This window comes from Eubalaena glacialis, chromosome 11, assembly GCF_028564815.1.
Source record: "Eubalaena glacialis isolate mEubGla1 chromosome 11, mEubGla1.1.hap2.+ XY, whole genome shotgun sequence".
NCBI classification, from domain to species: domain Eukaryota; kingdom Metazoa; phylum Chordata; class Mammalia; order Artiodactyla; family Balaenidae; genus Eubalaena; species Eubalaena glacialis.
In genome coordinates, this window is record NC_083726.1 from 3,185,457 (window position 1) to 3,208,894 (window position 23,438).

A 23,438-nucleotide genomic window follows, 5' to 3' on the forward strand; every position below is an offset into this window, starting at 1 on the left:
CCGGGCCCCCTCAGCTCCAGCCTCGGGGACCCACGTGCCAAGACCACGTGTTCCGACATCTGCCCCTTGCGTGCCCGCCCTGAGCTGTCCGGCTGGCTCAGCCTCCAGGCTCCGTCCGCTCCCATCCCTGCTCCCGGACCCTCTTCCCGGGTGCCGGTGGGACGGGAGCGGGACACTGGACTCAGTGGCCCCGGGAGACAGGGCTGCTGCAGGACGCCCGGCACAGGCCTAAACCCATTGGCGGCACAGTTAACTTACTCATTAAAGGCTGTGGGCAGAGAGGCAGTCACGACAGACCAGGCTGTGACGCCAATTAGGAGGATGCCACCTGCCATCGGAAACCACAGCCGAGCTGCAAGGGTGCAGCGTTTCTTTTTCTTTGTTGTTTCCTTTTCACTGACTGATTTATTCTGTACCTTTTGTCTTAAATCACTTCATAGGAGCGTGCTTTGCTTTTGCTTTGAAATCACAAAAAGTAGCACTGATTCCAGCCAAAGTCACTTAGCGTCACTGAAAAACCCCCCCACCCATTAATCTGCCACAGGCCCGTGGGCCCCGGGGTCCCCATTGCTTCCCTCTGGAAGCCCCTCGGCTCGTTTCCCAGCAAGGCCGCCACGCAGCCCGGGAAGGCGCTCCGACCGTGCGAGCACTCGGGCAGCAGCATGAAGGGAGGGCTTCCCTGAGGTCACTGTGCCCTGTCCTCGCCGCCGTCATAACGAGCTCTCCCCAGATCAGACACGGAGACCCTGACGGAGGAACAACAACCCCGGCCCCAGCGCAGAGGGGCCTGTGCTGAGGGACTTCTACACCTGCATCAAACAACGGCACGGTTATTTTGCAAAGAATGAAGGCATCGAGCCATTTCTAAGCTTTTGCTCTCAGACTGGTTAAAAAAACAAAACAAAACAAAACATAAGCCACTGATTGTGCATCGCTTTCCCCAAGCAGGTGTCTTCAAACTGTAACATGCTTTAAGGGGTACGAGTTACACACAGGGTCCCCTGGGGTGTCTGCCCTCGGAAGCGCCAGAGGCCAGCGGGAAGCACACTCGCTCCTCCTGCCCCGCCCCCTTCCCCGGGTCCCATCCAATTCTCCAGGGCCTCTGATACCGAGTCTCAGCTACAACGACAGAGAGGAACCTCACAAAGGACACCCACTCCTCCTTCGCCACCCAGGCCACCTCACCAAGCGGGCACAGCCCCAGGAGAGCCAGCGTGGGGACAGCCGGCTCCAGCCCACTGCCGGGACGCCTGTCTCCAAGGGCCCCGACATGCCCGGATCCTCAGAGCAACTTCAGGCCCGGCTCAGCGGACAGACCAGAGGCCAGAGCTGCTCTGAGTCCCCCAAGACAAAGTGGGAAGAGGTGATGGGTCACTGACATCAGGGGTCAAAAGCCAGCAGCCCCGGGCCAGGACTCCAGACGGAGGGGCATAGGAGCCGGCAGCCGGAGCGCAGTGGGACCCTGGGATGGCACAGGCCGGGCGGGCCAAGCGGCAGGAGCCCAGCCTGCACCCTCCTTGAAGCCCCCCTGCAAGGACGAGCCCCCTCTAGCCGGGGCCGCGGGGCTTCACCTCGCAGTCAGCCCAGCACCCCGGGCCCAGGGGAAAGGCGGCGGCAGAGGCAGCCGGGCCACAGGTGCACCAGGGAGGGGTGCCGGCCAGCCGGGGGTGCGGGCCTCCTGCCCGCAAGGTGCCCGAAGGCCCAGGTCAGGAAGGAGAGGCTTCCCAGACCGTGAGCCGGCTGGCCTCAGCAGCTCGGTGTCCCGTCCAAACTCGTGTCCCCACAGACGGCCCTGCCTCCAGGTCATCCTCCCCAAGGCCACGCACAGCGGGAGCAGGGTCGGCACCACACAAACGGATTCTGTGCCCCAGGGCCTCCACCACACGCTGCCGAGGACGGAGCCCACCGCGGTCACCACGTGCCCAGCAGTCGGCCACTGGCGCTTCTTCAGGGGCCACGGTCCCCACGACTCCGTGTGTCCAAAATCCAGGTATTTTATTAACAGCTGTCACAGGAAAGGTGAAAACAATGCATTCACTTGCACAAGACTATTAGCAGAAGCAGGGGAGTTCAAGAAATAACAGACACGGAGAGGGGGTCAGATCTGTCACAGCACATTAACTCACATTTAAATGAATGTGCTGTGGGTTTAAGTAGCGGTATTATCTGCCAATAAAGAAAGGATGCCCTCCGTGTGTGGATGTGTTTAATGAAAACACAGAATGATCCAAGACAGCTCTAGCAATGAATACTCACTGGTTATTATTCGCTCTTAAAGTTCTGTTGACATTCCTGACACTCTTATCTTTATTAGAGAGAAGGAATTCATTAAAAGTCGTTCAAATTTTAAACTCTTCCTGAAGTATCTTTCTACAGAACAATTTATACTCAACGACAATAATAAAAATACTTGCTACTATTACCATCAGGGCTAAAAAAAAAATGAAAATGCGACAGGCATCCCCAGTTTGCTTGCCCAACTTCAGAAACCTGAGTGCCATGCCAGGTTTTTCCTAAAAAACTCCAGCGTTCTCCCACAGAGGGCTCTGGGGAGGGGCTCAGGAGGCCCCCTCCTGGCAGCTCTTTGTGTCCTCACTGTGTAAACCTTATCACAGGCCCTCCACATGCCTCCAAGGTAGGACCAGGATGCCAGCAACTCAGGGCACTCGGGGAGCTGAGATGTTTTGCATTCTAAGAAAGGAAATACATTGAAATTGAAAATGTCGCTGTGCTCATGATTACTTAGGAAAAAAATGTGATTTCAGAAATGTGAAAACATCATAATTCTACCATATGCATCGGCAACACGACTTCACAGCGTACAGAGCACTGTGGAGTTAATTTCTACGAGAGGAGCTGCAAAATATACAGCTCTGTTGAGAAGATCTGTGGGATTTATATCTCCCGAAATCCAGGAGCCGTGTGGGCTCAGAAAGAAAGAGATATTTACAACACAAATGCTTGCAACAGGATTGAGGGAACCTTCCCCCGTACGAATTATAGCATCTGATGAATGAAACAAGAATAACAGTCTATAACAAATCTAAAATATAGATTAATAGGCACCCAGATATCACGTAAAGTGTACACTGAATATAGGTTTACAACACAATTAATAATGCAGCACTCCCTGAAGCAAGCAGCAACGCCACGTTTGGTGTGTGAATCACTCCACCTTCACCTCCTTCAAATGTGGGGGTTTACATCCCACACTTTGTGCTCAAGCCAGTTGTCTTGATAGGTTAGCAAAGCACAGACGTTTCATCACACTCAAAACTGAAGTACAGAAAAGAAACAACACCTTCAAACAAAACATCACAGTGTCACACACGTCACCAGACCAAATATTCGGCACAGCTGATGGGACAACATATCAAAGCACAACTGAGGAATCAGACACTGGTCAGAGGGCATTTTTCCATTTAAAGAGAGGCCAGGCTTCCCCTCCTGGCGGTTCGGCACGTGAGATGTTAACACACTTAATCCTACGAGGCAGTAAAAAAGTCCATCCTGACCAATTTGGATTTATTTCGGGAATGTACAGTCGCCTCGATACTAGGAAGCCCACTGATAAAATCTACCATATCAACAGAATAAAGGAGCAAAGACCTAGTCTCCTCTCAGATGACACGTGGGAAAGGACATGATGAATCTCAACAGTAATTTAGGATTTTAAAACTATGAGAAAAGTAAGGCACCATCCTTAACATAAGGTATCTATAAAATCTACAGTAAATATCCTAAGTCAAAGAAGAAATGTTAGGGGGCTTCCCTGGTGGCGCAGTGGTTGGGAGTCTGCCTGCCAATGCAGGGGACACGGGTTCGAGCCCTGGTCTGGGAGGATCCCACATGCTGCGGAGCGGCTGGGCCCGTGAGCCACAACTACTGAGCCTGCGCGTCTGGAGCCTGTGCTCCGCAACAAGAGAGGCCGCGATAGTGAGAGGCCCGCGCACCGCGATGAAGAGTGGCCCCCGCTTGCCATAACTAGAGAAAGCCCTTGCACAGAAACGAAGACCCAACACAGCCATGAATAAATAAATAAATAAATAAATAAACGCAAAGTTTAAAAAAAAAAAGAAAAAGAAAGTAAAACCACCACCTGACACAAACTCATTAAAAAAAAAAAAAAAAAAGAAGAAATGTTAGTGGCAAGATGGGAATAAAGACACAGACCTACTAGAGAATGGACTTGAGGATATGAGGAGGGGGAAGGGTAAGCTGTGACAAAGTGAGAGAGTGGCATGGACATATATACACTACCAAACGTAAAATAGATAGCTAGTGGGAAGCAACCGCATAGCACAGGGAGATCAGCTTGGTGCTTTGTGACCACCTAGAGGGGTGGGATAGGGAGGGTGGGAGGGAGGGAGATGCAAGAGGGAAGAGATATGGGGACATATGTATATGTATAACTGATTCACTTTGTTATAAAGCAGAAACTAACACACCATTGTAAAGCAATTATACTCCAATAAAGATGTTAAAAAGAATTAAAAAAAAAAAAAAAGAAGAAATGTTAAAAGACTTTAGAATCGGAATGACACCAGGATGCCTGCTTTCACTACTAATATTCAATACTGTAGTGGAAGTCTTGGCCAGCAGGGAAAAAAAAAAGCCAAGCATGTATATACAGAACAGAAAGAAAAAAACGAAACTATCATTATTCATAAGTAATATGATTAACTTCTTTCAAAACTCAAATACATCTACACACAAAATACTAGAATTGATGAAAGAGATTAGTAAGTTTGCCAGATACAAAATTAACTTACAAAGGTCAACTGCATTTCCATATACTGTCAATAAAAAATTAGACAACGCCACTAAAAATTTTAAAAACGCTATTTGCTTAAAATGTATCTATGAATAAATTTAGTAAGTTGTGTAATATACTTAAGGAGGTACGGTTGTTTAGAAGATCAGAAGAAATAAATGCAAAAACAAAGTGTTAATTTTCTCCAACTGTTCAACAGATTCTATGTAATTTCTGAGATTTCTATGAAATACAACGATTTTGAATTTACCTCCAAAAGCAAAAGGTCATGAGTAGCCCAGAAACAAGAACCAGGCCTGGGTGGCCTGTCCTACCAGACATCAAGACCATGTAACCAAGACAGGATGAAGGGGGCACAGGGGTGGGTGGACAGACCAGGGGAAGAGATGACAGCCCAGAAGGAGCCCACACACAGCTGCTGTATGATAGCTCATGAGGGCAAGGGGCACAACCACTTATCCACGTGGGGGATTTTAAAAGAAATGGGGCTGCTGTGTCAAACTCCGTGCAAAGTCAATCCCAAATGGATTATGGTCCTAAAGGTAAAAGGCAAAACTCTAAAACTCTTAGAATATAAGATTTCTTTGAAATCGTGAGGTTGGAAAGGATGTCTCAATACACAAGAAGGCCTAATCCTAAGAAACCTAAGAAAAAATACTTAACGTGATCAGCAGTGAAGGCATCGGAAGTGAACAGCAGTGAAGGCTTCGGAAGTGAACCCTGAGACCCAGGCAGTCAGACGGCCTTTCGGTTTCACAGCTCCCAGGGCAGGGGAGGGGGCGGCACTGGGCACTCACCACCGGCCCCTGGGGCCACTCCCTGGTACACCCCCCAGAGAAGCCCTCAGACCTGTGCACAGGGACTCAGAATGCTCACGGCAACATTCTAAGAAAAAGCAAAAGAACGAACATAACCCAGACGCTCATCAACACTGGACCGGATCAATAAACCACAGAACACAGGAGGGAATAGTACACAGCAGTGAAAATGAACTACACGACAAGCATCGGTGGATGAAGCTTAGAACCCTAACTCTGTAATATAAAGAGTGATGGCAAATGAGTACAGACAGCACAGTTCCACTAAAAACAAAGATTAAAAACAGGCGAAACACACACACACACACACACACACACACATAAACTCATGTCATAAAACTATACAGAAACGCAAGAGAATAATTAACCAAAATTCAAGGGAACAGTTACTTGTTGGGGGACAGGGACACATCTGCAGAGGGACAGAGAAGGGACCTCAATGACACTAGTCTGGCTCTATTTCTTCAGCCTGACAGTGGGTACATGGAAGCTAATTTTTAATTTTTTCTTTAAATTGGACATATATGTTAAAGAAATCTTTCTGCTCTGACATATTTTACCATAAAACCAAAAGGAGAAAAAAAAGGAAAGCTCTATGGATTAGATCCCCAAAATATATACCAGAAGAGTTTAATGAACTGATTCTATAACAAATATGTATCTCTCAGGCTCTCACAAATGCATCCCCACCTCTGAAGAAAAAAAAAAAAAAAAAAGATGAATTATGAGACGAACGAAGAGAGGAGGAGAAAGAAGACGCGGACTCGTGGCGCACTGAGCCCCGGCGGCGCCCCCGGCTCAGGGCCTTCCGGTGTAGAACGCTCACACCGGGAGGAGGGCATGTTTAACGCATGCGTCCCGCCAACATCTGCCAAGCGCTCACCATGCTACATGCCACGCCCCAGGAGAAGAAAGACCCAGGCCGTGCCCAGGGAGCTTGCAGTGTGAGAAGAGAGAGCCACGGCCGGAATCCCAGCAAGACAGCTGACTCACCCACCCAAGCCCACCAATGTCCGTTAGGCACCAGAGGGGGCCAACACCAGCGTGAAGGCTGGTCGAGTCTAAGGGGACAGAGACACGTGACAACACGCGGGAAGCACGTGGGCGCGGTGGGCCGGCCAGGGCAGGAAAGGGGGTGCTGGCAAGCTCGGCGGGCTGCCGAGCAGAGTAGGCTGGGGAGGGGCCCCCAGGCAGAGGAACGGCACGTGCAAATGCCAAAACCCTCTTCAGTTTGGCCCGGATCCTCGCGGACAGAGGCAACGCCTGCTCCTCGGAAGCGGGCTTCCTCCCGTCCACCACGGGGCCCACGCTTCTCCACGCAAAGGCTCTGGTCGGGAAGTCTGTCTACAGAAAGTTCACAGTCGGGGAAGGAGTCCAGCGTGAACACATCTGTGCCCCACTGGCACCTGCCCCCTGGAAAATGACCATCTTTCAGGGCCACGGAAAACTCCAACTGGAAGAACAGTACATAGATAATGTGTCTAAAAGGCCTGCGTGTTTCATTATCCTCTGTGTCTGTTTAAATGTAATGAGACATCACTTCTCCACGGCTAATTGGAAAAAGCATCTACTTTCCCTAATTTGTGAAACTGCTCTAAGAAGCAGATAACCAGAGGGCAGATAATATAACAATTACAGAGGAGAAGTGACCCGGTAGATGATGAACTTATCAAGTGAAAAGGCCCAGCTGCGAAATCTGAAAGAGCTTCTTCCCATGAGCTCCCTGCACCAATCACAGGGGCCAGAGGGCCTCGGGTCACAATCCGTATTCTCCCAAGTAATAGGTTGAGTTTATTCAACAGCGGACAGAGGATAAAAAGAGCAAGTGGCAAAAAAGTTACGAATTTTACTTTCAAATAACAGCGTTGGATAAAAAGGTTAATTACTGGTTTCAACAAAATCTCCTAAGTCCCATGAGGCTCCAGGCAATGCTCCAGGCACCCAAGCCATGGCCCTGCTCCCAGGGAGCTGACATACAGGTGGAGTGAGACCTCATCAACAAGAAGACAAATCCGATCGGATAACAAGCGCCGTGAGACATACAGAGTGGGAGTGAAAGTGGGAGAGAGGGGCTGGGACATCAGCCAGGGTCGTTGGGAACAGCGTCTCCGAACCAGACACCTGAGGTCACAGGTGAGAGGAGGAGGAATCCAGACAGCTGTTCACGAAACAAGTACTTGCGCACAGCTGCTCTGTGCCGTGCGCCGCTTGAGGCATATGCGTTAGGACCGAAAACGAGACAGACAGGTCTGCTCAGATGCAGCGGAGACAGAAGAGCAGAGCACAGGTGGGGGGGGCAGCTCCAACACAGAAGCAGCTGGGCCCCATGTCCCAGGTCCCTGGGGAGGTCAGGCGGAGCAGCCTCCAGTGGTTACCCCAGGGGGTCCTACCTCCGCAAAGACCCTCCCACCATCGGTGGCCTCTACGTCCGGCTGGGCTTCCTTCAGATGGGGATTTCCAGGCTCCACCCCAGGAGTCTGATTCAGCGGGTCCAAGGGAGGCCAGGGAACAGGCAGGCTAAAGGTTTTTCAAGCAATTAAATGAGTGAAAAATGCAACAGACACTTCACCAAAGAAGATCTGAGCGTGACAAATCATCATATGAAAGGATGCTCAACATCCACAGTCAATAGACAAATGCAAAGTGTAACCCCATAATATCCCACGACACACCTGTTTTTTAAAATAGCTAAAATTAAAAAGACTGGCAAATCCCAAGAACTGACAAGGATGTGGAGCAACTAGGCGTCTCAAGCATGGCGAACTGGCACAGCCACCCTGGAAAAGGGTTTGGCAGTTTCTTATAAAGTGTATAAACATACCATACGGCCCAGCAACTCCACGCCTAGGCACTTACCAGAGAGGGGAAAACACAGATGCCTTCCCTAGATTTATACATGAAGGTTTAGAGCAAATGTACTTTGTAATGGCACAGAGTTGGAAAGGACCCCAGTACCCATCAACTGGTGACTGGGCACACACATCCCCGGAAGACGGCCCTGCTCGGCGGTGCCGTGGACAGCAGGAGTGAATGTCCACGCCCTGTCCAGGTCAGGGGAGCCACTCACTAAGTCTGTAAGCTGTTTGATTCCCTTTCTGTGAAATGCTTTAAAAGCAAAACTCTAGGGATAGAAAGCAGATCAGCAATTGCCAGGGGCAGGGGGAGGGGATGGGAGACTGACAGAGGGGACTTTTCAGGGCGACAGAAGTGTCCACACCATGATTCCAGTGGCTGCTACATTCCTACACGCAGGTGTCAAAACTAATCTAACTGTATGCTTAACACAGGTGAATTCTCCTGTGTGTCAATTAGCCATCAATAATGCTGACAGGAGAAAAGGAGGACGGGGGGCAGAAGGAGGGGAAGGGGAAGTGGGGGGAGGAAAAGACATCCAGAGCAGAAGTGGGCATCACCTGTTGAACGAATAAACCAAAGCGCGGACAGACTGGGGGAAACGCTTACGGCAGAAACCCTTCTTCCCGAGTCATGCGAAGCCCAGACTTTACAGGGGCACAAGACCAACTGAAATCAGAGTCACGTTTCCTGGTTCTGTACAGCCAAGGACAAGCACGTAGGATACAAGCCAAAGCACTACAGCAGCTTCTCTCAGACACATATGTTATGCGAGGGGCTGCTCTTCTCCCTCGTGTCTTGTGTCTTCTCATTCCTGCTGCTGGAATGCAAGCGTGACGGAGGGAGCTAGAGCCCCAACCTGGACCACGAAGAGAAAGCCAAGCACAGGGGAGCAGCCGATGCACTGCCGATGACCTCCCCACCGAGGGGGCAGCAGGATCCCGTCCGGGGAAACCACTGCTGTCATGGATCAGCCTCAGTGTGTCCAAGCCTAACCTCCGCGATGCCGCAAACCAGAACTTGACTTTGCCTGCTTCTAACATGAGACCAACACTTCCAGAAGGTTTCCTCACACACACACAATCTGCCCCCGAGCCGGGCCCTGGGCAGGTCTGCAGCTCCGGGAGGAGTGCATGGGAGCCAAGGGAGGGGCCGTGGGAGCCCCGCTGCCGGGGCACTTCCATCGCCCCGAGAAGTCCCCTCGTGTCCCTTTGCTGTCAGTCTCCCGTCCCCTCCCCCTGCCCCTGGCAACTGCAGAGGCGCTTCCATTGGGATCGAGGTCCCAGCACATCACACACGAGTAGGCCAGCAGACACCAGCCGGCAGTGGCTGGATACCGTCTCTGAAACCAGGAGCCCACAGGCTCAGCTCTACGAGGAGTCGTCAAGTGACAGGAAAAATACAACAGTGAAGATAAACCGAAAGTCGCGTGGCAGACTCTGTTTTCCACTAAAAAGAAAAATACGTTAAAATGAGGTTATAATATGTGATCTCTTGTTTTCCAGATATAAGCACAACTATTGAAAAGGACAGTCAAAGAGAAGTACCTCAAAATGACTACTTCTGTGGAAAACTAATTTTCTCCTTTTGTGTTCTGTAATCTAAAGCACTTTGGCTTTAATAATCCTGGATTTCTTTTTAACAAACTTCCTGCGCAGACAAGAGATATCCAAGTTTAAAAGTGCATTTACTGGAGCAATCAAGACGCAAAACAAACATTCATAACAATAAGAAAATTCAATTTTAAAGAGATGCCATTTATAATAGCAACAAAAAATATGACAACTAAGAATAAATCTAATAAAATGTACACAGGACCTATTATGAAACAACTTCTAAAACTTCACTGAAAGGCATTAAAGAATGGCCTAAAAAATGGGGAATTAGCATGTTCATGAAAATGAAGACTAAATTTCATAGAGATGTCAGTTCTCCCAAACTGACCTATAGATTCTGTGCAATTCCAATCTTAAGTCAAACAGACGTTAAAAACCAATAAGCGTGGAATCTAAAAAATACAACAAACTAGTAAATATAACAAAAAAGAAGCTGACTCACGGATATAGAGAACAAACTAATGGTTACCAGTGGGGAGAGGGACTACAGGGGAGGGGTTTAAGAGGTACAAACTACTAGGTATAACATAAGCTACAAGGACGTACTGTACAACACAGGGAATATAGCCAGTATTTTATAACTATAAATGGAGTAAAAATCATGAATCACTATATTGTACACCTGTGACATATAATATTCTACATCAACTATACTTCAATTAAAAAAAAAAGAGAGAGAGAGAGGGGGACTTCCCTGGTGGTCCAGTGGTAAAGAAACCGCCTTCCAATGCAGGCGACGCGGGTTCGATCCCTGGTCAGGGAACTAAGATCCCACATGGCACGGGGCAACAAAGCCTTCACTCCACAACTACTGAGCTGGCGTGCCTCAACGAGAGAGCCCACGTGCCGCAAACTACAGAGCCCACACGCTCTGGAGCCTGTGCACCACAACTAGAGAGAGAAGACCCGCACGCCGCAACTAGAGAGAAGCCCGAGCGCCGCAACTAGAGAGAAGCCCGAGCGCCGCAACTACAGAGAAACCTGAGCAGACCACACGCCGTAACAAAAAGATTCTGCGTGCCGCAGCTAAGACCCAACACAGCCAAAAAGAAATAAGGAAAATAAATAAATATTAAAAAAAAAGAGAGAGAGAGAAAACCTTGGCCCCCTGACTCTGGGACTTACGTGGAAGAGCAAAGCCTTAAGATGACCTGATCACTTTTGAAGAGGAAGAGGGGGTGTGAACACCTCCTACCAAATACTGAGACTTAGGGTGAAGCTGAATGAAAAAGGTAACTCGAATACTGGGACAAAACAAAGACCAGATCTCCGCAAATGTGAAAATGGCATGAACAGAGAGACACTGCAAACGTGCGAGACAAGCTGGACTGGCCACCACGGGAGAACATTAAACTGGATTCCCACCTCACAGCACACACAGCCATCGGATACAGATGAATTAAAACAGGTGTGAATGCTAACACTTCAGAACTTTGAGGTGAAAATAAGGGAGGGAGAACGGCTTGAGGATGTCTGGGTAGGAAAAGATCTCCTCAGGAAGCTAACCCTAATAGAAGAGATGGGTAAGTTCAATGCCACGAAAACTGAGAACTTCCGATTGTGACAGCCATCAAGAAGAAAGTGTCAGAAACAAGCCACAGAGTGGGAGGAGAAATCTGCCATACACAAACTGCGAAGAATTAGAATCCTTAATATATAAAGATCAACAACCAACAATTAGATCAACCACCCAAGAAATCAGGCAAAGGTGGGAACAAGCATTTCCCAGAAGGGGGACACAGAAGCACATAAATACACGAAGAGATGCTTACGCCACGGGTGATGAGAGAAAGGAAAATGAAGAATGCCCACCAGAGACAGAACTTGAGAAGCCTGGCAACACCCAGACCTGGCAGGGGTGTGAGCACCAGGACGGCTGGTCCTCTACAGGGGAGAGCTGAATCAGGACAACCCACTGGAGAGCATCCTGACGTCATCTGGAAAGTTTAACAGGCTGACAGCCAACCTTGCACCAATCTTCCTTCTTCGTAAAAGCTCTTGAGAAATCCCCGCCAGGGGGCACCTGCATGACTGTACGTGAAGCTTCCAGGCAACACTGTTCCCAATAGCAAACCGTAGAAACAACCCAAATGTCCACCGACAGGAAAAAAAGCAACAGAAATTGTGGAATATTTAAATAACACAGAGATTAGCTGAATCTAAGAAAATAATGTAGATGAAAAAAGCCAAGTTGCAGAGACTAGACTACACAGAGGAATGATCCGGCTCCAGAACACGGCTTTCCCCGTGTCACGTGACATGTATTAAAGGCGTGAAGAATCACAGATACAAGTCAGGAGAGAGGTCATCTCCTGGGAGGGGCCTGGAGACAAGTGAGAACAGCAGGTGGCTTCCACACTATCAGTCTCACTCGAGTGGGCTTCTCGGTCCTAAACTGGGTGGTGGACTCGTGAGTGTCAACTACATACACACTCCAACTACGTTCTTTTGTACACACCAGTACTGAACAATAAAACTATTTAAAGAACAGTTAGCAATTCCGGTTGGCGATTCTGTCCCCAGGGGCCATCCCCACACCTGCCGTGGGTGGAGCCACTAGGACGGTGGGCACCCATCTCCCTCCAAGAAAGGGAACTTCCAGATCCCAGCTCTTACCTCTGTCACTTTGGGTTGCAGTATTAATGCTTCAGGACTCATTCGAGGGATGTCTATGTGGATCTGCAGATGGAGGAGAAAGACACACCTATTTTAAAAGATGACGAACATCATGACAGGCATTACGATTAAAGGGTGATCCTTAATAACAGCAACGGATTTGCTCTGGGTCTCGGTCTGCTCTCTCTGAGGAGACAAATTCTGTGTCACGTGTTCTCCCATGGAGGAGAGGCAGGTTCCGTCTGCCTGGGCACCCCCCCCGCCCCCGGCCTAGCACGACAGGCTTGTTCCACGCTTTCCAACCCAACAGTGGCAGCTGCGTGATTAGGAACAGAGCAGGCCCTCGGCTATTTAGTAACAGGATCCATAGCAATTAGCAAACATTGATTTCCAGCCTCTGACACGGGGAGCAATTCAAGCACATCAACAGTGTACAAGTGTTCAACTGTGACAGCTTCTTCTTCGAACCCCAGCCACAGTTTTCTCCACTTTACAAAATCCTTGGGGGACCCAGGGCACTTTTCAGAGGACGCATTTAAAAACCTCTGGTAGAATCAGCTGATCCCCGCCTGACCACCATCCGACATGAGAGACATAACAAAGTTCCCCGTACCGCAGAGCAGCACACCTGCAGGTTCAAGACGCAACCAAATAAGATCATTCGGGGCTTGAGCTGGCATCCGGGCCGGCCCCCAACACCCTACACGAGCACCCCACAGTGGCCAACGCTATCACCATCCCCATCCAACCCAGGAAAATGGCCCAAACAGGCCGAGGGAAGACGTGCACATCTGAACGCCGTGGGGAGCCTACGATGCAGGTTCATCCCCCGTCCTTGCCCGTGACCACGAGGGTTCTGAGATCCAAGGGCCTGGGAGTCTCCTCACTCTGCCTCGCCAGCACCGTGGCCTTGGGTCCCTCACCAGGCTCTGGGGCTCAGCATCCTCACCTATTAGACACCTGCCACGTCCCTCAAAGGGCTACTGGGGAAGATCCAACAAGAAGGTGGATCAACAGCCCCCAGAGCTCCATCAGCTGCACGGCTCAGAGATGTGGGAATCGTTCTCGCACTCACAGGTTCCCACCTTGAACTCTTCCCTCGGGGGAGAGCCTGGAAATCAGCTGCCCGTCAGCGGTACCAAGGGAGGGGATGAGATTGCCCAGGGTAAGAACTGGGCCAGGGGCCAGGGGCCAGCAGACTGAAGTGCTGAGGGAGCGTGGACGACGAGGCAGCAGGGAGAGTGAGAAGGACAGTTAGAGAGGAGAGGAGATGGCGTCAGAGAAGACAAGAAATAACCCTTCTCCAGCCCACTGAGCAACGCGGGGAGGGATCTAGCAAGCTGAGGGGAGGAGACCTGGAGGGGGGAGGAGGAGGAGGGGCAGAGGGAGGGAGAGGACAAGGAGGAGGGAACATTCCAGTCTGGTGGGGTCGGAAGGCTGCAGCTGGCCACTAGCAGGAGCCCAGAACCTTCTCACCCGCTTGACCAGGGCGTCCCCTAGGGTCACCCTCAGAGCACTGATCCCATGCCATCAGAGTCACGTGGGCACACGTCTGTCCCCGGCACGCCGCGGGCCAGCACAGCCCACGTAACAGAAGAGCTGCCCGTCATGCGTCTGCTGGGGGACAGGACGGTGCACACCAGCACCGGCTCTGCGTGCCCCGCCCCCCACACAGGACTGAGCCGCTCGGGCGGCCGCGACGTCTGCAGCACCCACAGAGCGGGGAGGACACACAGATGAACCTTTAGTTCTGACCGACTCTGTGTGCTTTGGACGGGACATCTTCCCCCAGAGAGTAAACACAGAACTCAAATGAACAGAGGACAGAAGAGGGACAGGGAGGCAGACCGGGGACCCCGGCCTCCTGCGGCCGCCCAGTGCTGCGGGAAGGCCGGGCCACACCCCTCGGGGCAGACGGCCGGCTAAGGTCAGCTCATGGGTCAAACACCGTGAGCGCGCAGCAGGGAGAGACCAGGGTGCCCCAGCCCCAAAGCCAGGCCGGCTCCACCTTGACCCGAACAGAGCGCCTGAAACGGCCGCGCCAGGACGGCCCAGGGCCCACCTCCAAGAGGCGTGTGCGCTCAGCACAAAGCAAGCAGGCCCACGGGAAACACTGCCACAGCTTACACTGTGCTCAATTACAGTAATGTAGGAACATTTGGGGGATTCACAATAACACAGGAGCTTTTTATTACCTATCACAGTAACTGAATAAAGATGTATGCAACCCATTTTTAATTAACTTTCCCTTAAGAAATTCATAATAGAATGCAGCCTGGTAAATCTTGCTAATAGATGCTCGTGTCATCCTTTGGACGTCTTTTTCTGGAATAAAAACACAGCAAAGTGACTTCCCTGGCGGAGTGGTTAAGAATCTGCCTGCCAATGCAGGGGACACGGGTTCGAGCCCTGGTCCGGGAAGATCCCACATGCCGCAGAGCAACTAAGCCCGTGCGCCACAACTACTGAGCCTGTGCTCTAGAGCCCGCGAGCCACAAGTACTGAGCCCACGTGCCACAAGTACTGAAGCCCACGCACCTAGAGCCCGTGCTCCGCAACAAGAGAAGCTACCGCAATGAGAAGCCCGCGCACCGAACGAATAGCCCCTGCTCAATGCAACTAGAGAAAGCCCACGCGCAGCAACGAAGACCCAACGCAGCCAAAAGTAAAGAAATAAATTTATTAAAAAAAAAAACACACACACAGCAAAAATACATGCAACACAATACCAAATGTACCCATTCCCTAAAACCAGTGAAGTGGAAAAACAAACCAGGTAAGCTAGTATTTCCCTGAGCCAATCCAAATGCAATCTGTATCACAAATCAGTTTCCCAGAGTGACGGGTGGCAGCACCATGTGACCTGGGAGCCGCCCGGGTGGGAGACAGAGGACAAGCCCCAGTGCGGGCAGCAGGGGCCAGAGGCAGAGAAGGCCCCGCCCTGGAAGGTGACAGAAGTGGGTCCCTGTCCCCATCTCCCTCCCCCCGCCCCCAAACGAGTCACTCTTCCTGCAGAGCTGCCACGTGTCTGCGTGGGGAAGATGCCTTTCAGCAATCCATTTAACTTAAAGAACCTGTGATTAGCAATCAGCGCTAAGGCCTGTCTTTGGACCTTTATACAGCGCTACACCAAACTGACAAGGAGATGTGGGTATCCCACATCTGAGGGGGAAAAATTCAGCAACTCTCATTCACCTAGAGGTCGGGCTTCCAAGAGGAAATACTCAATACTGACACGCATCAGGAAAATCAGAAGTTCACGTCAGAATACGAGGCAGTGCTACCAATTCCTAACCACCTCTTTGTTCAACTGCAGCACAAACCATTCTGAATTCTCACATATTGCAAAGACGATGAGAATTATAAAGGCTTCAAGCGATTCTAACAGCAAATTCTGGATACACCATGAACCGTAAATGAATTTTAAGTATCTTTCCCATCATGTGCACTGTCAACTGACTAGTCAAGAAGCCATAATTATACCCATTTTGTATTAAACTAAATAGCAAACTTGTAAGCTGGCTACACCCCTGCTATGGACTGAACTGTGTGTCTCCAGAACCGAGCCGAGCAGCACGGCTCTCCTCTACCTACATCACGTCCCTGACAGCAGCAGAGTGCAGCACCCGCGGGGCCCAGGGGACTCATACGTCTGACCCGACCCAGACAAATGTCCGCTCCTGACCTTCCGGTCAGACGGCCGCTCGCTGAGTCACAAGACACCCTCCACCCAGGGCGGGGCAGGGGTCGGGGGCAGGATCTCAGTGCACGGCGAGGGGTCTGGGCTACCTGTTCTGTGGCTCCAATTAAGAGCACCCTTCCCACTTTTGCAGAAGGAACTGGAGATGCGCAAGGTGCTAGTATCAGCGGGAATTCACCATTATTTGTTTTCAAGTTTATTTATTTACTAGAAGATAAAGACCTGTGACCCAATCAGGAACCTGCCAGATAAAGCATTTCCTCCAAGAAGGCAGACGCCACCGAGTAGTTCAAGTGACAAGAAAAAGGAGAAGTATCCCCACCTGTCTGTATGTATCCTGGTGAACTTCATCCGTCCTAGAATCATAATAGTGATCAATAAAAGCAAAATATTCTTTCTGTTTTCTTTGGAGAGTGGCTGGTCTTCGGTCTACGTTGGCAGGAAGGTAACCCTGCGGGAGAAAAAAACAAACAAGAAAAGTACAGATGGTTAATGGTAATTCCTGGAGCCTCTGTGAGAAGTTTGTAGTCAAAAGGCTCACATCTTAAACGAGCTTGGCGCTCTGAAATCTGACACAGAGGGGAGGACAAATGAGTTGTGAAGAAAGAGACACAAAGAAAAGCAGTGAGCTGAGCCCCATGGAAGACGGCACTCCATGGCGGTCTGGGCTAAGGCACCTGCAGCCTCCACCGAGGTGATGGAACGTCACCTGCAGCCGCGTAAGAGTGGGCCGGAGCCAGGGCAGCAGGCTGGCATTTACCACGCTGACCTATAGCACAGCTGAGAGATGAAAGCCCCCTTCTCTAAATGCCTTGGACACCACGGAGAGCTCAGAAGTGTGTAGGCCCTACAATATACATGTGTGTGTGCATACATGTGTGTATATGTGTGTCCACGTACACATATACACACACGTGCATATGCTTGTGTGTGTGTATGCACACATATGCGTAAATTCTCATGCACGTTTTCTCCTCTCTCTAAAGACTCCTGGGCTCTGGCAGCCGCAGGCCCAATACAGACTCAGAAAGGGTCCAGCAGGCAGCAAAGCGTGGCCATGAAGAGCCCAGACTCCTGTCTTACACTTTCTACTTTTTCAGTCAACATTACCGCCACACCAGAGATAAAACAGAAGGTGCCTCTTTTCAGGAAACGGTTCCATGACATTTGACAAAGGTGTACAGCTGTGTGACTACTGCCCCCGTGAAGACTGGAGCAGTGTCATTGCCCCAAAACCGCCCCAGTGCCCTCTGCGGTCCCCCCCCACCCCCACCTCCCCACGGGTCGTGGCTGCCGCCCTAGAATCGCCCGTAAGTGGAATCATGGGGACCTGTGCCTAGGGGCAAGGCTTCCTTCACTCGGCCTGCTGGCTTTTTTTTAACTGAAGTATAGTTGATTTACAGTGTGGTGTTAATTTCTGCTGTACAGCAGTGACTCAGTTATACACCTATAGACACTTTTTTTTTTAATAAATTTATTTGTTTTATTTATTTATTTCTGGCTGTGTTGGGTCTTCGTTGCTGCGTGTGGGCTTTCTCTAGTTGCGATGAGCGGGGGTTACTCTTCGTTGCAGTGCGCAGGCTTCTCATTGCAGTGGCTTCTCTTGTTGCAGAGCACGGGCTCTAGGCACGTGGGCTTCAGTAGTTGCGGCACGCGGGCTCAGTAGTTGTGACTCACGGGCTCTAGAGCACAGGCTCAGTAGTTGTGGCGCACGGGCTTAGTTGCTCCGCGGCATGTGGGATCTTCCCGGACCAGGGCTCAAACCCGTGTCCCCTGCATTGGCAGGCGGATTCTCAACCACTGTGCCACCAGGGAAGCCCAACACTCTTTTTTTATATTATTTTCCATTATGGTTTATCCCAGGAGAATGGCTCTAGTTCCCGGTGTTCTACAGTAGGACCTTGTTGTTCATCCATTCTATATGTAACAGTTTGCATCTACCAACCCCAAACTCCCAGTCCTTCCCTCCCCACCCCCCTCCCCCTTGGCAACCACAGTCTGATCTCTATGTCTGTGAGTTTGTTCCTGTTTTGTAGATAAGTTCATTTGTGCCATATTTCAGATTTCAACAGATGAATGGATAAAGAAGATGTGGTACATATATGCAATGGAATACTACTCAGCCATAAAAAAGAACGAAATAATGCCATTTGCAGCAACGTGGATGGACCTAGAGGTGATCATACTAAGTGAAGTCAGTCAGAAAGGGAAAGACAAATACCATATGATAGCCTGCTGTCTTTCGAGATTCTTTCAGGAACCAACAGTGACCCCCTCTTTCGCCCCAGGTGGAATTTCCAGGGTATGGCTATTTACCAGTTTGTTAAGCCATTCACTCTCTGCTGATCATTTGAGTTGTTTCTAGTTTGGGGTTATTTTAAATAACGCTTGTTATAAATATTCTTGCACAAGATTTTTATGAATATACAGTTTGATTTCTCCTGGGTAAATACCTAGGAGCAGAGTTACTGGGTCATAATGTAGGTGTATGTTTAGTTTTCTAAGAAACTGCCGGATCCTTTCCCAGAAGGATGGTACCATTTTCCATCCCAACTAACAATGCCTGAGAATCTCAGACGTTCCACACCCTCCCTGACACTCAGTATTGTCAACCTCTAATATCAGTCACTCTGTGGAGGGCTTTTAATTTCATTTCCCGAATGATTCATGATGTTGAGCGTCTTTTCACAAACCCCTATGCCACTGCTTCTCTTCTCTGGTGAAACGTCTGTTCAAATCTTTTACCCAGTTTTTTAATCAGTTGCTTGTCTTCTTAGTGAGTTTTATGAGTGCTGTATACATTCGAGACGTGAGTCTTTCTGTCAAATATATGCCCTGTGATTATATTCTCCTAGCCTGTGGCTTGCCTTTTTATGTCTCAAACAACAGAAGTTTCACATTTTCATGAAGTCCAATGGACAAAGTTTTTCTTTTATATTTAGTGGTCCTTGCGTCCCGTGTAAGAAGGGTTTTCTCCTTGCTTTCTTCCTAACGTTCTAAAGCCTATCCCTCGAGTGTCCCTCCTCATCCCTCGAGTGTCCCTTCAACGTCACTCCCTCCGGAGGCTGGACCCGACCCTCCAGGAGGCTGCTTACGCAGCGTCCCAGCAGCACCTGGCACGAGGCTCCGCAGAGCCAGCCCCTCACTGTGCCAGCCACATGGCAGGCACCCAAGTTTTCACTGAGTGCATTCATGTATGAGTGAAAAATGAACAAATACATCCCCTGTGGTGCTTTCTGCATTTTAAAGCGCTTCCACATCCAAAGTCAACGTCACCGTGCTTACTGCTAAACATCTATGCATCCTTTGTTCAAAGAGAGCCCTGAAGAGCCTCTGGGAACTGCATCGTCCTAGTCTCAACCCATGTGCCACCTGAAGGTGGGTAATCCCCTTCCTTCAGGACAGGTCTTGATGGGCTAATAAGCTAAACAGCTATACCATTCCACCAGCCAGTGACCGACCGGCTCAGGGGTAAAGGGGGGACCCGATGCAGGCACAAAAGCCAGGCCCGGGGCCTTCTTTGCTGCTGCTTGTGAATCAGAGAGAATGTGCACAGTCTGGAGCTGCGGCAGCCACTCTGTGACCACGAGGGAGAACCACGAGCTGCAGGTGCACCATGAAGAGCTGACTCAAGAAGAGCTGCACTCAGTCGCCTTGATGATGAAATCAACCTAAGTCCAGCCACATCTTCTCAGCTGTGTGAGCACACGCATCCCCTTTATTTCTCTAACGCATCTCCATTAGCATGTGTCCTGTATTACAGATTACACACTCAAGCACATTTGTTTTATCACATTTGGATCACACCATTTAAACTTTTTAATAATCACGTACTGAAATATAACGTGTGTGTGCACGTGCACTCCCAAAAAGTGTGTGTGAATTATCATAGACTGAACCTGTCTCAGGGCCCTTTGGGAGCCTTCCAACCACTGACCCTTACCTCCTGATCTGGTGTCAGAGGTACCTCCCTGACTCCTGACACCTGGATAAATTCTGCCTATTTCTGAACTTTATATACATAGAACCTTTTTTTTTTTTTTTTTTGCCTCTTTGCTTAAACTCAGCATTATGTTTGAAAAATTCATTCATTTTGTAACACGAAAACAGTAGTTAATTTTCACTCTTGTGGGACTTCGCTGGTGGTCCACTGGTAAAGAATCCGCCTTCCAATGCAGGGGACGTGGGTTCGATCCCTGGTGGGGGAACTAAGATTCCATATGTCACGGGGCAACTAAGCCCACGCGCCACAACTACTGAGCCTGCATGCCTCAACTAGAGAGAGAAAACCCGCATGCCACAACTAGAGAGAAGCCGGCACACTGCAACGAAGATCCCACGTGCCGCCACAAAGACCTGACACAGCCAAAAATAAAAAACAATGAAATAAAAAAATTTTCACTGTTGCATAATATCTCCATGTACGAAATCCGTTCTGTTAACAGACATTTGGGTTGCTACCAAGTTTTTGTGATAAACACTCTCGTACCTGCCTTTATAACGCACGATACGCATTTTGTTAAGTATATACCTGGCAGCAGAACTACTAGGTGGGCACACCTTTGACAGATTTTGCTAAAGAATCTTCCAAAGTGATTACACTCCCGTTCGAAGTGCATGGGAACGCCCACTGCCCTACATCCTTACCAACACTTGCTATCAGACATCTTTTCATTTTGGCCATCCTGATGGGTTCACCGAGGTAGCTATCAGAATGTAGTTTTCACCTGCATCTCCAGTGGACTGAAGGATGCCATGTACGTCATCTGAGTGCAGCCCCTTTCCTTTCCCTGTCAGGTGGTCCCCCTCTCTCCTCCTGATTCATAAGGACCTGCCATACATGGTCTGACGTGAGTCCTGTTGTAAGCATCTCCTCCTCCTCCCCGTGGTTTGCCTTTTCTCCCTACTAATGATGTCCTTTGATGAAGAGAAGTTCCTCACTTTAACGAAGCCCAATTTACTTTTAATGCCTAGTCCTTTTTAAGGAAATTTCCTCTCCAACATTCCGTGCTTATGTATTTCAACTTAAAATCATGACCGCATTACCGTTGTCACGTCGTATTGTTCCACTACAGGGGTCGGCAAACGCCCGCCCACTGCCCATTTCTATAAACAGAACTTTGGCGGCACACAGCCACGCCCGTTTGCTCACGTGTATGGCTGCACACAACGGAGGTAGAGCTGAGTAGTCGGAAAGAGACCATGTGACCCACTGAAACACGTGCCGAAACACTTGCTCTGCAGCCCTTTACAGAAAAAGCTTGCCAACCCCGGCTCTAAAACCACTGATCCCCAAGGCTGCATAGCCTTCCACCATATATATTTCCTTATACGGATTTCTATTTAACCTTTCCTCGATTTCTGAACGTTTTGACAAATTTCAATTGTCCAGTATTCTAAAATATGTGGTCGTGAGCAGTAAAATTTCTACAAGTGCATCGTTAGCTCCAAGGAATACGGGCTATATTTAAGGCTCTTGATGCCTTTTTTTCCAAGTGACCCTGCCAGGAGGTGTAGCAATTTACATCCCAGTAGCCTTGGCACAAGGTGTCACCTGCCCTCCACCTTCCCCAACAGCGAGGAGGAGCCGCCATGGAGAACACCTGCCCTCACATGGCTTCAATTAATTACCGTTGGTCGGAAAGGGGCCCATTCCCAGAGCAGCAGGTCCATCTGACAATACATGAGAGTCAGATAGTGAGCGGCCCTACTACCGAGGAAAGGAGTGGCCGCAGTTCCCACCTGCCTCTCTTTTCTGGTCAAGTGAGGCATCTGTGTTCCAAAGAGCAGATCGCTTCACGTAATTACACCAGCGACAAAAACAAACGGGAGCCCCCCAGTGTGGACGGAGTGCCGGGCCCGCCTCCAGAGCCTCCACATGCCAGTCGGCAAACCACCCACCTGAGCGGCTCAGGACGCGGCCTCTTCAGCCAGCGCCACCCGGAACACGCCGGCCCAGGGGCACCCCAACACAGGGCCCCCTTCCTGCTGGGCTCCCAGCCCTGCTCCCCCGAGGGAAGTCACAGCTTCAGAGAATCCGTCTGGGACCGGGGGCATCGACCACGCCCAGGCTGGCCTCACTGCCACGTCAAGTCTCTGTCACCTCCCGGAGAGTAACGGTTACCAGGGTTTACTTCTTTTTCTTTGTCCTAAAACTGCCACAGTCACAGGTGAGGAAACGGAGGGGCAGCTCCCCACCAGGCTACACACAGACCTGCCTCTAACCCTCGCCGGCGCACACAGGCCGATGCCGACCCTGTCCCCAGGTGAGGAAACGGGCCCCAGAGGCACGCAGACCTGGCGAGGGACTGAAGGCAAAGCCGGCCCACCTGAGGCCCTACCTCCTCGGGCCATCCGGCTTCGTTCACAGAAACGGGGACCGAGTCCCCCGGCACCACGTTGTCACGCACACGCGTTCCCTGACAGCACCGGGATGCAGGGATGCTGCGGCAGCCGGCTGCCGGTGGACCAGGCCCTGCCTCTCTCCCCACCCGACAGGCCGTCCCCACACGGCTGCCAGCGTTGCTGTGGAAACAAAGGACCAGACCACCCAGCACCACGCCCCAGAGACCCTGCCGCCTTCTCATCCTGCTCCCGCCAGGCCTCCCGCCCACCCGGCCCGGCCCTTACCAGCTCTCAGCCGGGGGACACTCTCCCCTCCCTCGCCCTGCACCCACCCGGGCTCGTGGCCCCTCTGAGTTCGCTGCTCCCTCTGCCCGGGGCCCTTCTCCTCTGCATCGGGGTCGGCAAACTACCACCCACAGGCCACATCCAGCCCGCAGGGTGCTCCTGTGGGTACAACGTTATGGGAACTCGGCTGTGCACCTTCGTTTACAAGAGAATCTTTCAGCTCCGAGGACAGGCTGCGGCGCGGACGGCAGGAGCCACGGCGTCTGAATAGGACCTGCCGGGCCTGATGGAGCCGCCCGCCCTCCTCCTCCTCCTCCTCCGCAGGGCCAGCTCCCACGCCCTCGGTCTGGGCTCCAAGCTCGGGCGCCGCTTGGCCCTCCCACAGGAGCGGCCCCTCCTCTTGGCATCGGGGCCGAGGACGCCTCTAGGCA

General features: G+C 50.7%; 1 protein-coding gene across 2 annotated transcripts in view; it reads right to left on the bottom strand.

The window, feature by feature from the left end:
- Positions 1-23,438, bottom strand: part of TBC1D22A (TBC1 domain family member 22A) — a 313,242-nt gene that overhangs the window by 191,663 nt on the left and 98,141 nt on the right. For both annotated transcript variants that reach the window (XM_061204253.1, XM_061204252.1), the window contains 2 exons: positions 16,700-16,828; positions 12,678-12,740 (listed from right to left, as the gene is read on the bottom strand). In XM_061204253.1, the coding sequence (XP_061060236.1) occupies positions 12,678-12,740; positions 16,700-16,828 (192 nt within the window). The remainder of the gene's footprint in view (positions 1-12,677; positions 12,741-16,699; positions 16,829-23,438) is intronic.